Source organism: Strongylocentrotus purpuratus, unplaced genomic scaffold (assembly GCF_000002235.5).
Source record: "Strongylocentrotus purpuratus isolate Spur 01 unplaced genomic scaffold, Spur_5.0 spur5_scaffold_16, whole genome shotgun sequence".
Classification (NCBI taxonomy): Eukaryota; Metazoa; Echinodermata; class Echinoidea; order Camarodonta; family Strongylocentrotidae; genus Strongylocentrotus; species Strongylocentrotus purpuratus.
Window position 1 is genome coordinate 33280571 of NW_022145601.1, and position 15554 is coordinate 33296124.

General features: G+C 38.3%; 2 protein-coding genes across 2 annotated transcripts; both read left to right on the forward strand.

The window, feature by feature from the left end:
• Positions 1 to 2699: 2699 nt before the first annotated feature.
• On the forward strand, positions 2700 to 6360 carry LOC105441192 (sushi domain-containing protein 2-like). The gene is made up of 5 exons (XM_030987542.1): positions 2700 to 2814; positions 3555 to 3855; positions 4699 to 4941; positions 5325 to 5608; positions 6338 to 6360. Exons 1-5 carry the CDS (start codon positions 2700 to 2702, stop codon positions 6358 to 6360), a joined length of 966 nt encoding a protein of 321 aa, XP_030843402.1.
• Positions 6361 to 7854: 1494 nt separating this feature from the next.
• On the forward strand, positions 7855 to 8651 carry LOC115924746 (mucin-like protein). The gene is made up of 2 exons (XM_030987543.1): positions 7855 to 8112; positions 8371 to 8651. The coding sequence occupies exons 1-2, from the start codon at positions 7926 to 7928 to the stop codon at positions 8649 to 8651; spliced, it is 468 nt and encodes a 155-aa protein (XP_030843403.1). The 5' UTR covers positions 7855 to 7925.
• The last annotated feature ends 6903 nt before the right edge of the window (positions 8652 to 15554 follow it).

Genomic DNA, 15554 nt, shown 5'->3' on the forward strand with positions numbered 1-15554 from the left:
TGGCAAGACAAAGGAGAGGGGGGCGTGATCCAAATGGCAACAAGGGGATTTAGAGAGCTTACTCCATCTCTCTCTCTCTCTCTCTCTCTCTCTCCCGCTCTCTCTCTCTAACTTTCTCATTAACTAGTCTTTTTCATGACCTTTGTCATAACACATCCGTATTTTCTCTCATCTATTCCTACCCCCCCCCCCCCTTTCATTATCTCACTCATTGTTCCTTCTCTGTTCGTCATCCACATTTCTCTCACAGTTCTCTCTCTCTACCCCTCTCTCTCTCTCTCTCTCTCTCTCACACACACACACACACACACACACACACACAATCTCTCTCTCTCTCTCTCTCTCCCCGAGTCTTCTTCCTCTCTCTCTTCCTCTCTCTCTCTCCCTTTCTTCCTCTCTCTCTCTCTCTCTCTCCATCTCTCTTCACCCATCCACCCCCTCTCTCTTATCCTCTCCATTACACCAAACATGCACAAATGCTTTATCTATTTGAGAAAGCATCCTATCCTCACTATTAATTGTTTATATTGAAACTACATTCATTATCATTAGCATGACTTATAATTACTTAATTATATTACTTTCACTTCGTTAGTTGAGAAACTTCTTCTTCTTTTTTGGTAACTACTGGGAAGTATTTTCTTGCAGGAAATCGATTGAAATATTCTTCTCGTCAAGTGTACACTTCATACACTCATACACCAGCAAACGGATCTTAGGTAAGTATCTAATATTATCGAAACGTTATTTGTGTTAGACTATATGATATTATTTTAATAGGCCAATAAAATGTAGCCGTGCTACATATTAGAGAACTTGTCTTGTCTATCTTGTGTTAGATCTATACAAATATAAATAGCCTCCTATATGAAGAAGGGCTTAAACTTCCGTGATTCAAAAGAGACCACTGGAAAGCCGCCGGTATAAAGTTATTGACGTTGAATCACATGAAAATTCATAGATCGTATTCTGGACTACCACGTTAAAGATAAACTTGAGTTCTGGTAAAAAAAAAAAAAAAAAAAATGAATTCTCACAGAATCTAACGAAACTTACACTGAATGTTCAAGATTACAAATACATGTCATGTGCCAAACAATTTTGGAAGAAAATGTATACCAGCTGAATATTGAGCATAGAAAGATAAGGAAATCAAGGTTAGTAGCCCCGACACCATTTGTTTTGTCCCATATACATCTTTCTGTGTACAGTGCTTGTAACTTTACGAAGACTGGGCCAAATTTCTTATCATTTTGATGATTCCAGAACCTTGCAGTACACACCAATACTTATATGCTAGATGATCAACCTTTTCTGATCGATTCCACAACGTTTCTTTCACAATGCAATCGCATGACCATAACTGTTCTTTATCTCCATGCGAGAGTTGCAAAAATCCAATTTGTTTATAGACAGGTTGTTCAGCACATATTTCGTTCTAGAGGGAGGCAATATAAGTGACCACTATAGACAGGTGGTCTTAATAGATAGGCGCGGCCACTAAGACAGGTTTGACTGTACATGTGAACTACCTACCTCTCTCTCCCCTCTCTCTCTCTCTCTCTCTTTCCCTCTCTCTCTCTCTCTCTCTCTCTATCTCTCTCCCTCTCTCTCTCTCTCTCTCTCTCTCTCTCCCTCCCTCTCTCTCATTGTGACAGTGTTCTTTATTCTTGCGGGATGAAGTTTATAACTTCTTAGAACTTTTACAGATCAATCTCTATAAATCTTTAGGTTGATTTTTAAAATTTTGACAAGCTATATACTTCATATATCAAGAATAAACAATTTGTCACAATTATTTCATGCAATTAAAAAAAAAATGATATCAATTTCATGGGGCAACGGTGTCAGTGTAGTTTTAAATTAGAATGACGCCTGCAAAAATAGACGCTCAGAATAAATTGACATAAAAGAAACTTAAATGCATGGCACATAATTATGACATATCATTTTAACAAATAGTTACATCAATTCAGAACTCATTTTCCACCTCAGAGACACCAATGGTTGCATGACCTCACGAGTGATCGAAGACCACGACGACAACGATGTCGAGTTTAATGCAGACAATATGGACATGTCAACTCATTATATGGGTTCATAGTCTGATCGCCCATGGGTGCAATGGTGAGTGGCAGGACTATCTTCATCAATAGTAATCATTCCGAACTATTTTGAATAAAGATCTACCATAGTACCATACATTTGTTTTAGGTTGTAATACTGCTTAATCACGATGTTTAAGTATCTCTGTCATTCCTTTTTTTTCTTCATTTTATCTGCAGTTTCATTTCCATTATTCATCTTTTTCCCCTTGTGTTATCTCCCTCTCTCTTTCTCCCTCTTTCTCCCCTCCCCCTCCACCCCTCTCTCTCTCTCTCTCCTTATATATATATATGTATATATATATATATATGAACTTTCTGTCTCTCCCCCCCCCCCCTCCCTCTCTCTCTCTGTCTCTCTCTCTCACTCCCTCTCTCTCTCTCTCTCTCGCTCTCTCTATCTCTCTCTCTCCCTCTCTCTCTCTCTCCCTCTCTCTCTCTCTATCTCTCTCCACAGATGAGAAGCTTGCCTTACACCCAAAGTTGTTACCTATGCTCGGTGGCTCGTTGGTATTCATTTCAGGCCCGTGTTTTGATACCTCCAATGACGTCATACAATGTGATTTCGGTGGCGTCATCGTAAACGGAAGCGTGATGTCGACTTCAAATGCTACCTGTGTGACCCCTGCCATGTTTGTTTCCGGGGTCATTGATGTCCGTCTCTCACTCGACGGGGGATCGACTTACCCCTATGTAGGTAGTATAGTGGGTGAGTGAATATATTCTATGACAAAACTTTGGTGTTAGTTATTGATAAGTATGATTTCCACAAGGGGTTCCAAAACTCTTTTCACATTAAGCATACAGGAAATAACATTCAAATATAAAATTATGCACTTCTTATAAATACATGACATTCACAGTCTATTTGCTTAACAAATATAACAGAATATATTCATATAGATTCTATTTTGGTTCTTAAATTACTAAGAAACACAGTGGATAGTATGATTGGTTGGTTGGTTTGTTTATGTTTTGGTTTAACATCCTCAGTCGAAGGTCTTGTTTATATATGGAATAATTAACACGTATGGACATTATGATGTAGTTCCTATTATCATACATCGAGGGTTCAGTGACACAAAGACGTAACTCAATTTTTTGCCAAAATGAGTATTTGATATATCAATATGTTCAGAAAATGTGGGCTTTCCAGGAAATACAAAGACTTAACTCCACCCAACACCCCATTTGAAGTCAATGGCTAGTGAAACATAGACCTAACTCCTTAAGGCCCAAGTGCTCAGTGACACATAAACCACTTTGTCTCTAAATGGCCAAAATGGAGTTACGTCTTTGTGTCACTGACCCCTCGATATGTTCATTTTCTTTTAACTCAAATTAGGCCTATACTTCACTGACGAAGGCCTATGAATCATTCTATCGCTAAGAAAATCTCGAGTAAGAATCTTAAAGGTAACTTGTGAAAATTTCCTTTCCATTTTCCAGTTGGCGACCAGCCTTCACCGGTACACCTCAGCGACTGGACATCAGAGCCAGGCACTAACTTGGCGGTAACCTGGGACCCTGCTGGACTCCATGGAAACGACATGGTTGAGATCATTGTTTATGAATTTACCGTTGACATCAACGGCCGTTACAGATGGGAGCCTGTTCACATTGTACCATATGGAATTGTGAATGAAGGTGGCAGGTTTGAGTTTGTGATTAACCGTGAACGCAGTGTGGATGATATCTCACCGAGGGTTGGAGCTATTGGTGTTTTTACTCTGAACGAAGCAAATTCATTGTAAGTATATGTACATGATTATTATATCAAAATCTTAAAGGGAGTGTATTATGGGAAATACTGGTTAACATCATCTACTTCTTCTTTTGGACAACTGCTCGTAAACGAATGGACTTGATTAACTGGGTCTGCGCGCTAGCGTTCGCGAAACAGACCGAAGTTCTCCTCACGCTTCGGTTTCGCGTATGTTGCACGCACGTGAATGCTACGGTCGCGTCGTCCGTAGTCGTATTAAACCCGATTGGCCCCGAGTAGGGCCACGGGAAAGACACATATTCTCGTCATGACACACTCCTTTTAATTGTGAAATTTCAGGCAAATATAACATATGGCATTAAGCCTACATGTTTTCCGTGTTAATGTTTTTTGGGTAGCTATATTGAATTTATCATTACTTCCAGTGCAAATTGATCTATATCGTGTTTACTCATATCAAATTTATTCACTACGCTTTACAGACGGAAGAGTTTAAACCGATTAGCATTAATGGATTAGACACCATTGCCCATCATTAAATATAATAGTTTTGAGACACACATTTATTAAAAGAGAAAGGCAGACAAGTCACGTAACAGATCACCAGGATGCTTCATATTATCCCCTTCTCAATTTCCATTTCATTATTATTTTCCATTATTAAACTTCACTTTAATGTATTCCCTCTCTCTCTCTCTCTCTCTCTCTCTCTCTTTCTGCATAATTATGTATTTCAATATTTATCTTTATTTTAGCCTCTCCCTCCAACATTAACCAATGGTGAATGATGTTATCATGAAAGACATACGAGGCATTTTTGCTGTCCATTTTGAATTGTTTTCTTTTTCCTTTCCCAATTTTTTTTAGACTCGAAAGGAGAGCCATTTGGAGCGAGATCCACCCTCTCAACTGGTTGTATCCTATCAACATGACGTCATGGTGTAACTCATGGATAACTCGAGAACTCACTGAGCTTAATCAATGGCTCCCTCAACGACCAGTCTGCCCATGTACAGAGAGACAAGCAAGGAGAGATATAGGCTCATTCACTGTTTCCTTAGAAACAGACAGACCGGGTGTGACACTCTGCGTAAATTCGAACATTCCAAGGTTAAGATCGACACCGATGTTTCTGTCTATCTTTTTTAGAAAATCATAGAATTGAAGAAGAAAACGCATATAAATGACAAAAACCACAATTAATCTTACCATGCAAACCAATTTAGGAAATAGATTTTTTTTTTTCAATATGATATTGCTTAGATTTTTGTACACTTGACAGCGAAATAACCTAAAATTTGTAACTATATGAGAAACAAAAAATGGTATTTTCATTTTCTCCCTTAGTTCTTTTGATAAACGGACAAAAAGTGGAGTAAAAGTTTTTTTTTTCTTTTCAATTCTTATTTTATTTCTTAAGTTGTCTTGAACATCGATTTGTCGTGAGTCAGATTTATGCATCGTTCAATAATCAACCCATTTCAAATGTCCAGTCCTTCAGGCGCAGGTCAGGAATGCTGCTACAGCAGCGACGGTCACCTGATTGAGGTGGATGCTATAGGAGCGGGGTTTTCACACCGTCAACACGAGCGCGTCACCTCGCCCAATCTGTCATCCGGACTCGGCCCAGTACCAGTTCTGTCCCACTATCTGGCTGACACGATGCCATACTTGCAATGCTGTGTAGCCGATCAGAGCGAGAATGGGCAATTTTGTTATCTTTACCGCACCGTCAGACCGCCGAAAAACTGCTACGGCTACCGCCCACCTCAACCAGGTCTCTCTCTCTCTCCCTCTCCCTCTCCCTCTCTCTCTATCTATTTATATATCTCTATTTATATCTCTCTTTCTCCCCCGTTCCCCTCTTCTCTCTCTCTCTTTCTCTCTCTCTCTCTCTCTCTCTTTCTATCTAACTATATATATATCTATTTATATCTCTCTTTCTCCCCCGTTCTCCCCTTCTCTCTCTCTCTCTCTCTCTCTCTATATATATATATATATCTTTCTCCCCCGATCTCCCTCTTCTCTCTTTCTTCTTTCTATTTTACTTTCTATTCTACCTCGTCTTCTTTCTACTCTCTTCTTTCAGCATCTCTTTCTTCCTCTTTCAATCTCCTCTCTCCTCTCTTTTTAACACCTCTCTCCTATACTCTCTATCTATCTCCCTCCCCCTCTCTCTCTCTCTCTCTCTCTCTCTCTCTCTTTCTTTCTCTCTCTCTGGTTTCTTCTGTCTTTGATTTTACTTGAATTAGTTTTCTTTTCTCCTTGCTCCTCATTCAAAACTCCTTAAATTTCACCGCACCTGTTGTTCGTGTATTGATGTGACTTCACTAACTAGCTTGTTGATTAACAGAGATTCACATCAATTTTACTTTATTCTTTTACTGATTGAATACAATGTGAAACTCTGTATATGCCATTATCATTGATAAGGTAAAATCGAACATTCAATTGGCTAATCCTCATTAAGATTTTTTATTTTTTTTATTTACATAATTCAATTCAGTTGATTATGATAGGAGGTGTTAAAAATGTAGAACGTAAAACAACATTTCCGACATGTTGGTGTGCTTTACTTTACAGCGTCTGCTTTTGGAGACCCACATTTCATTACATTCGACGGTCTCAATTACACATTCAACGGTTATGGCGAGTTCACTCTGGCGAACTTGAATGAAGACGAGTTCATACTTCAAACAAGAAGCTTACCTATGAAAGGTTTGTTTTATGTGATTTTTGTTTTGTTATTGATATAAAGATTGTAGATAAGTGTGTCTTTTCGTATTCACCTTCACATTCAGGTTTAAGTACACAGCTGATTTATATTTCTCATTCCAGATGTACAATATAGCGCTAAGTAGAGGCATATATGTTTTGTTTTGTTTTGTTCGTTCGTTTTCTTGATTTATTTCTTATGTGAATTTATTTGTCTATTGTTAATGTTGTTTTTACCTGTATATTCAGGAGAACGTGTAATGTGTTCTTTGTTTAAGACGTCGTCATATCATAACTATGACGCTTCAGTGTATTAAACATATATTTGTGGCGTTTAACTTGTGGTTTTGGAAACAGAAACTACCTCCCGTATATATAAGATATACACGCTTTACTCACTATTTGAAATCGCAGCCTCCGGACCATGTAATTCTATCAAAAGAGTATTCTTGGAAAAAAAGATTGCTGAAATAATACTTCTACTTCACATTACCCTTCTTTTTACTTCCTAAGATCCTAAGATAAACGATCCTTTGACATTTGTTTTGTTTTTTTCATTTTCAGAAACACCAAATGCTACAATATTCACGGCAGTGGCCGCAAAGACTAACAACAGTGACGTCATACACGTCGAAGCCAACCATGGAAGAGAACTGAATATGTTTTTCCAGAGGGAGGGAAGGCACTTTCAAGAACTGAATTTCAATCTGACAAAAACATGGTCTTTTCGAGGTAAGCGAGCATTAATACGCTGTGCATATATAGTTGATACAATATTTGATGTATATGTACAAGATATTTTTCTAAAGAAAAATTACTTCCTAAAAAATATTTCGCTCATACAGGCGTTTCTTTTCTCACTGCTGCATTTTTGATGTATTAGTTTCGCTTGCTGCTGATGTCTAAAAAAAATATTTTCCAACCATTTCTTGTGATTTAAAACCATGTTTATTAGGTGAGATGTTAGAAGGGGGAGGGGTATTTTTTTAAATTTAGGTAAAACCGAAAACATCTTACTCCTTTTGCGTTTCCAATGACAGCTTAAACAACAGTTTTACCTCAAAGGAACTTTTTATAATGTCGCAACCTGCTTGCGACAAATTTTGTTCAAAATAAGGACTGGATATGATTTGTTCATAATTAAAATAATGTTCAGGTTAATATGACCTGTACGAAGTACATAGTTATCCCTATAATAACCTGGTTTATATAAGTGCTTTAATGGCCATAGGAAATAAGTTATATTTTGACATTTACAACAATAATAGGCCACATTATTGTTCATTTGTAACATCAAACCAGGAGTGACTGTAAAAGCAGAAGATGATTTGAGAGCAGACGGTTTTTCAATCGTCTTTGATAACGGTATCGCCCTCAAGATGACCACACACGATGATGCACTCACCATACTCGTCACCATTCCAAACAGGTTCAAATACAACACGCACGGCATGCTGGGAACGTGGAATGATGATCAGAGTGATGATCTACAAAGACCTGATGATGACGTCATTATACCGGCAACCTCGTCCATGGAGACAATATTCCATGAGTTTGGAAATACTTGTAAGTAAATACCAACCAACCCTCACCCCCTCCCCTGATTATTCGCTTTCCTAAAATATATTCAAACTAGTATAATTGTGGCAGCTCGCGCAGTCTGCTATTATGTTTTGATCATTGTATCGCTTTTATATATTTCTAATACATACACTTCAAAATCTATTATTTTCCTACGTAATGATTCAATTCATGCTATATGATTTTAAACATAATCTAGGACATGCCGGTTAAAACACATTTTCCTTTCCTCCATTTCATCAGGGCGTGTCAAGAAGAACGAGTCTTTGTTCTACTACAGACCGGGATACAACCAATCATCGTATACGAACTATAACTACACACCTTCACTGATAGAACCAACTTTCTCATTGGATGATCGTATTGGTCACGTGTGCGGCACTAGCCAATTATGTGCATTTGATCTGTTAGTGACTGCAAGAGAGGAGTTTGCTGGCCAGACGTTAAGGGCCATTGAGCAATATCAATCTACAAGAAAAGATCTAGAACCAGGTATTGGACATTATCAAACCCAAAGAAGATAATAGTTTGTCCTTGCCTAGGTCTTTTAGCATTTTAACTTGGCGTATACACGATGTGGTGTACACATGTGAAATACTTGTATGTGTTACTCAACATTTTCTCGATATTATGAGTGATTTGAGGAGACATAACTTACCTCTAATCCTCTTCACCCCATGACCCTATTAGAAAGGAAATGAAACACAAACACGCCGTGTGGACTTATCAACGAAGTTCCAACGATTAGTATTGGTAATTTATAGGTGAATTATGAAATGGAAAGTTGATATACAGAACAGTTCTCAATTTTAATTGGATTTTCCTTTTCCTGTTACTTTTTCTATTTTTTCTTCTCTATCTCTTAAAGTGACTTGTCCACCGTTAACATTGACGAACGGTAGTATGACATCAACCGAATCTTCGCCGGGATCTCTGGCGTCGATTAGCTGTGATCCTTGCTATGAACTACGGGGGCCTAACAATACTACATGTGCTTCCAATGGCACTTGGTCATACCCCATTCCTTCATGTACACTAATAGGTAAGGATCTTCAAACATCGGGTCCGTCGGGAAGGGGTGCGATGGTTGCGATCACACTCCTTTCTTTTCCCATTTTTAAATGTCCCAATCACACTATTATATCTTGTAAAAAAGCTTTGGACGGTCCTGAACATCACAGATGGATTGAATCGAAATTTCATATAAATCTATAGGCATAATGTAGGCCTCCATGCTAGTCAAATGGCATCTCTACCACAATGCATATGTTTAAATCGTCAAAACATAAATAGAATATTACTAGACAGATATATTTAAGTAAACCATAAACATGGATATGTGAATAGAAGTAGTATGTGTTTTCTTCATTAATCGCGCACAGAGCACTCAGTTTAACTGTAAAATAGTAAAATAGTATAGTAAAATACGTGGCCTCTATTTTAAAAACATGTCGTTATGGATATGTTTTCTCGTTGCACGTATAAATGTAATTGCTTAATCTTTGTTCATCAATTTAATCTTACCTGTTTGACTTTCATGCAGAACACGGCCTGTCCTGCGACACGCCCACTGCCCCGCCCAATGGTCACGTGATTATCGATAGTTGTCCAATCACCTATAGCTATGCCAATTTTACATGCAATGCAGGATATAACATCGAGGGTACATCAACAATAGAATGTATGGAGGATGGCCAGTGGTCTGACTCGATTCCTATATGCAAGAAGAACAATATAGGTAAATGACACTTATCTTCATAAGCGACTTTAAATATATATATATATATACGTATATATATATATATATATATATTGGCATGAATCATGTACATGCACTTTACAAATGAACGATAGAAATAATATTAATAATAATATTGGATTCTTATATAGCGCATGTATCGGCCTTGCAAGGTCCTCAAGGCTCTCCAACATTACCCGGCTATGCTAGGCTGTCGATTTCGATGCAGAAGGAGAATTGGAATTAGGAAAAGTATCAAAACATGATTTAGTGCTATCATTGACAGTTTAGAATTAGTTTATGGGCTTACTAAAATACATAAGTAAGTGGCACTTACTTTATGATCGACTAGAAGGATCTATATCGTTTCATTTATGCTGTCCTAGCTCGGTCTGCGTCGCGGTGCCATACTTTTGCACTTGTTACTTGTGTGTAATTTCAACTCGAGATTTTATGAGCTTCAATTGATTTTAAAAAGCAACATTTTAATCATAACCTTCACCCGATTGGTTCATATCACAATGTGTCACAATGTGTAACATTCTCCTTAGTTTGATCAAGTATCTTATTCCCCTGTATATACGTATCTACTTGATCACTCATTCTTCTCTATCGGCCTGTATGTCTGTTTCCTGTTCTGTCCCTTCTCTAGCTGTGTAGCACTCGTATCACGTTCGCTTCTTTCCAACGAAACCTTGCACTCAATTAATTGCATAGTTATGTTATATAAATGATATACACAAATACACCTAGACAGAGGCCATTAGCCATTTGCTTATGACTATACACTTCCGCTGCACGGGCATTGGTCAAGATTTTTTTTTTAGGGAGGAGTGGGGGTTTTGGGTTCTTGCATTTTATACTTGTATCTTGCTAAATCTATAATCTATAATCAAGAATTAATTGCGGGGATTAAGGCGGTGCTTGAACCCCCTAAACGCCCTTCTCAAACCGCAACTGCCCCAGTAAACACGTACACGTTTATCAAATGTTGAGGAGTTCCTTTCGCTTCTAATGACTTTGTACTGCTTTCTATTCTCTGTATCTTGTCAAATTGTTATTAATTGGGTATAGCAGGTTTCCACGATTTGTGCTACACACATGAGGCGCGATAGCTCAGTCGATAGAGCAGTGGTCTCGAAATCCGGTGACCCGGGTTCGAAACCAAGGCGATGCGCTAGTGCCCTTTGGTAAGGCATTCATCCTCATTACCAGGTCCCTCGGCGAGGACCTAAAGCCGTCGACCGTCTGGTTGCTTACTTACAAGCATTTATGCTTTCTTAGCAGTCAGGTAAAATAATCACCATCACAATACACATGTTCAATGTTGAACTTTTCTTTAGTTTTGATCGGACTTGTGATAGGAGCTTCAGTAGGTGGGCTGATCGTGCTTCTTCTCTCAGGTCTCACCATCACTGTCCTGTCTAGACGGTTTCGTCGAAACAGAGCGAAACGACAACTACAGTAAATACAAATACATATTTTTAACACGATTGCAAGCACTTTTGACAAGTCAACTTTAGAAGTCATGTTCAGCAGGCACGTAGCCAGAGTTTGATGTTTGGGGGGGGGGGGGGGGCACGTGCATGTAATCGATCGACGTCCTGGGGAGGGGTCTAAAAGATTTCAACCGATCTTGGAGAAAAAAATGGGGGGGGGGGGGGGCTACGTGCCTGATGTTCAGACATGTCATTGTTATGTTCACGAAGTAGCCTTAGCTTGATATTTTTTTTTTAATTCTTTGCGAACGTGTTTTTGTTAATTATTTAGTTATCATTCTATTCCTACTTTCTGTCCCATATTCTCTTTGAACATAGTACACTGTAGCAACAGTGAGGGTTTTCAAAATGGGAATGATCCCTTAAAACTTTCCATAAATATTGTGAGAAAAGAAAAATTGTTACAATATGTGATTGCTAAGTTCTAAATTTGATTAGTATGACATGATATTTATATTACAGTTATAATTATCATAAATCGTAACTATAACAGGAAATATATAATCACTGGTTATCAGTTTGGATTCAAATAAAAAGTGAAAGCATTGATGTTATTTCTACCATTTTATACAGTGCGAAATAATGATATCCTAATATTAATCTTTTTCTTCTTTCTATTTTTACCCTTCTCGATCCCAGGAAGCGTTTAGATAAACTATGGTCTGCGGATAAGAACCAACATTTCACGATACGACATTGACGGTTGACCAGCCTGGCATGTGCGCCTCTCACGCCAAATTTGGCTAAATTTTGAACGTGGTTATTTATAACCCAGTCACACACGAGGTAGACTGATAGAGAACATATCAATTACAATGTTTAAAAATCACATTACATATGATAGAATAGCCAAGAATCGGTCGATTGGCGGCTCCTATAATTGAATAGTCTTCTAGCAGTGCACATTGACATTCCAGGGAACTTCCAGGGGCAACTCCTGAAGCATATAATGCCCTTATCCCACTAAAAACAAATCATCTGTCTTCCTCACACCACTTGTTATCTTTAGTTCATATTAGTGATAGGCTACATAGCCCTTTGAAGATTACCAGAAGAAGAAGAAGAAGAAGAAGAAGAAGAAGAAGAAGACGACGACGACGACGGCGACTACGACGAAGAAGAAGAAGAAGAAGAAGAAGAAGAAGAAGAAGAAGAAGAAGAAGAAGAGAAGAGGAAGAAGAAGAAGAAGAAGAAGAAGAAGAAGAAGAAGAAGAAGAAGAAGAAGAAGAAGAAGAAGAAGAAGAAGAAGAAGAAGAAGAAGAAGAAGAAAAAAGAAGAAGAAGAAGAAGAAGAAGAAGAAGAAGAAGAAGAAGAAGAAGAAGAAGAAGAAAAAGAAAAAGAAGAAGAAAAAGTAGAAAAAGAAGAAGAAGACTGATGTATAGAAGTTGTATGTTAACATTATTGCTCCTGCATTGTCTATAATTGTATGCTTACACAATCTGTAGTTATATCCTATTAACCCTTACTGTACTGGGGGGGGGGGGGCTGGGAGGCCCCCCCCCCCCTCTCGACATTTTCGGAGATCGCGCCGTAACCGCTCGGAATTTTGAATTGTCATTTCATGACTTTTTTCCCTCAAGTCTTACGCACATTTTGATACCATTTTCGTCGAAATCGAATATACCTGTAAGGTGTTACATAACAATTTAATGCGCATGTCCTCAAAAAAAGTGCTATAATTGCATATATTCATGTACAAGCAGAAATGTGAAGATATGAATTGATATCAAATTGCTTTTATATGTTTCTCAAAGTAACTTGATGTATTTCAGAACAAAAGAATACATCAGAAATAAAACAAAAGATATAATAAGAAATTAAAAAACAATAAAATACATAAGAAAATAAATAGTTGAAAATCACATCAAATTTGCATAAATTATCATTGTTAATTACATCAAATAACTATTTTGTGTTAGAAAAGAAGTTTCATATGAATAATGGGTTTCAAAAAAGTGGAGTCTGACAATTTTTGAAATGATTCTAGTTCCCTATATATATTTCCAGATTTGATATTCATGAATGCTTAGTCATAATTTATGCAAATTAACCTATGCATTTTCAAAAATCATAAAAATAATGAAACCTCATGAATTTGAGGTGAAGGAAACATTTATTCAATACATTTTCAAGATTCTTCACAAGTCTACGGACAAATATGTAGAGTTTTCTGTAATATGCATACAATTAGCATTTTGCATAATTAATTAGGCTATAACGACATCTTCGCGTTCATCGGACATTAGACGGCCGAGATCATAGGGGGGGGGGGCCTCCCAGGCCCCCCTCGCCCCCCCCCCCCCCCCCCAGTCAGAGAGTGCTCGAAATAGCCCAGTACAGTAAGGGTTAAGAAAGAGATACTAGATATCTCCCGACCAAACATTACTTTTGTTTAAATTGCCATGGCTACAAGCTTCAATTATGGAGTACATGCATTGTTAGCACGTGTATTTTCTGACGTGAACGGTGAATTCTAAACAAATCAAGCGTGTATAATGACAGTAAAACTTAGCTAAGCGATTTTTATATCGTAAATTTGTAAGAATTTCATATATAGATATATAAATGTATACAATCCTCAGGTTTTTTTTTATGGGTGTTAATATGATGCAGTATATGATATAATACTTTGGAGTATGATATACAATTGTTATAACCATTCAATTTCCTTGTATACACACTTTTTACAATTAACGCACGATATACCCTACGCATAATTCTACGACTCTTCTCTCTCGTTTCCTATCCTCATTCACTCTTTCTCTTCCCCCTAACTCTCTCTCTCTCTCTCTCTCTCCCACCCTTTACCCCCTTCTCCCACTCTCTCTTGTCTCTCTCTCTCTCTCTCTCTCTCTCTCTTGATTCATTCCTTCTCAACTCTCTATTCCTTTTTATTACCAATTGCACTGGCGTACTGGTGGGGGGGGGGGGGGGCTTGGGGGGCGCCAGCCCCCCCCCCCCAAATAAAATTGAACCATGACCAAGTAAAGAAAGAGAAGAGAAGGAAGAAGGAGAAAAAAAAAGAGAAAGGAGAGGAAAGAAAGGAAAAGAAAGAAAAGAAAGAAAAGGAGAAAGAAAAAAAAAGGAGAAAAAGAAAACATAAGAAAACAAACAAAACAAAACAAACGAAAGAGAGGAGAGAGAGAGAGAGAGAGAGAGAGGGTGGTGTTAAGAGCTTAAGAGAAGAGGGGTGGGAGTAAGAGAGCAAAGGGAATGTTGGGTGGAGTCGCCACGTCGAAGGAGCAAGAAAGGTACGCATAGATAAATATGTTGCTGTGTCGGGTCCGCTGTGTCGGTATTCTTGCTCTATCTAGCTCGTGTACTATATCAATTAAGAAGTTTGAAGTCGGTGAGATGTTTAATGTCGGTCGGCTGGCAATTTTTTATCTCTCTACGAACTGTGACTTTTTATCGGACAAAGAAAAGAAAAAATTAATTCAGACAATTTCTCTGATAATTTAATGAAACGTCAAAGCTTCCGCGCATCGCGCGGGAGGGAGGGAAACTGAATTCAGACAAAGTGAGTAGAAATCAGTACAACAAATCGTCTTCTTTCTCTAATAATTAATTAAACGTCAAAGCTCTCGCGCTTGGCGCGGGAGGGCGAAAACTAAATTCAGACAAGGATTAAGTGTCGAAAACAGTACAACGAATCGTCTTCTTTCCCTAATAATTTAATGACACTTCAAAGCTTCCGCGCTACGCGCGGGAGGGGGAACTCTATTCAGACAAGGATTAAGAGTAAAAATTTAAGGAAACGCATCGTCTTCATTCTCTTATAATTTAATGAAACGCCGAAAGCTTCCGCGCTTCGCGCGGGAGGGGGGGGGGGGGGGGGGGGGGGGAGTGGGGGAACTGAATTCAGACAAAGATTAAGAGTAAAAAGAATCATTTAAAGAATCGTCTCTTTCTCTAATAATCTAATGAAATGTCAAAGCTTCCGCGCTTTACGCGGGAGGGAGGAAACTGAATTCGGACAAGGATTGTAAGTCGAAAACAGTACAACGAATCGACCTCTTTCTCTAATAATTTAATGAAACGTAAAAGCTTCCGCGCTAAGCGCGGGATGGGCGAAAATGAATTCAGGCAAGGATTAAGAGTCGAGAACGGTACAATGAATCGTCTTCTTTCTCTAATAAATAAATGAAACGTCATAGCTTCCGCGCTTCGCGCGGGAGAGGCGAAACAAA

What these genes read in the sequence shown, in the direction of transcription:
- LOC105441192 (XM_030987542.1), top strand. Translation starts at nt 2,700, where the DNA reads ATGTCGACTTCAAATGCTACCTGTGTGACCCCTGCCATGTTTGTTTCC. An exon ending in CTGAACGAAGCAAATTCATT is followed by an intron (nt 3,856 to 4,698) that starts GTAAGTATATGT and finishes AATTTTTTTTAG; the next exon opens with ACTCGAAAGGAGAGCCATTT. An exon ending in GTAAATTCGAACATTCCAAG is followed by an intron (nt 4,942 to 5,324) that starts GTTAAGATCGAC and finishes TCAAATGTCCAG; the next exon opens with TCCTTCAGGCGCAGGTCAGG.
- LOC115924746 (XM_030987543.1), top strand. Translation starts at nt 7,926, where the DNA reads ATGACCACACACGATGATGCACTCACCATACTCGTCACCATTCCAAAC. An exon ending in CCATGAGTTTGGAAATACTT is followed by an intron (nt 8,113 to 8,370) that starts GTAAGTAAATAC and finishes CCATTTCATCAG; the next exon opens with GGCGTGTCAAGAAGAACGAG.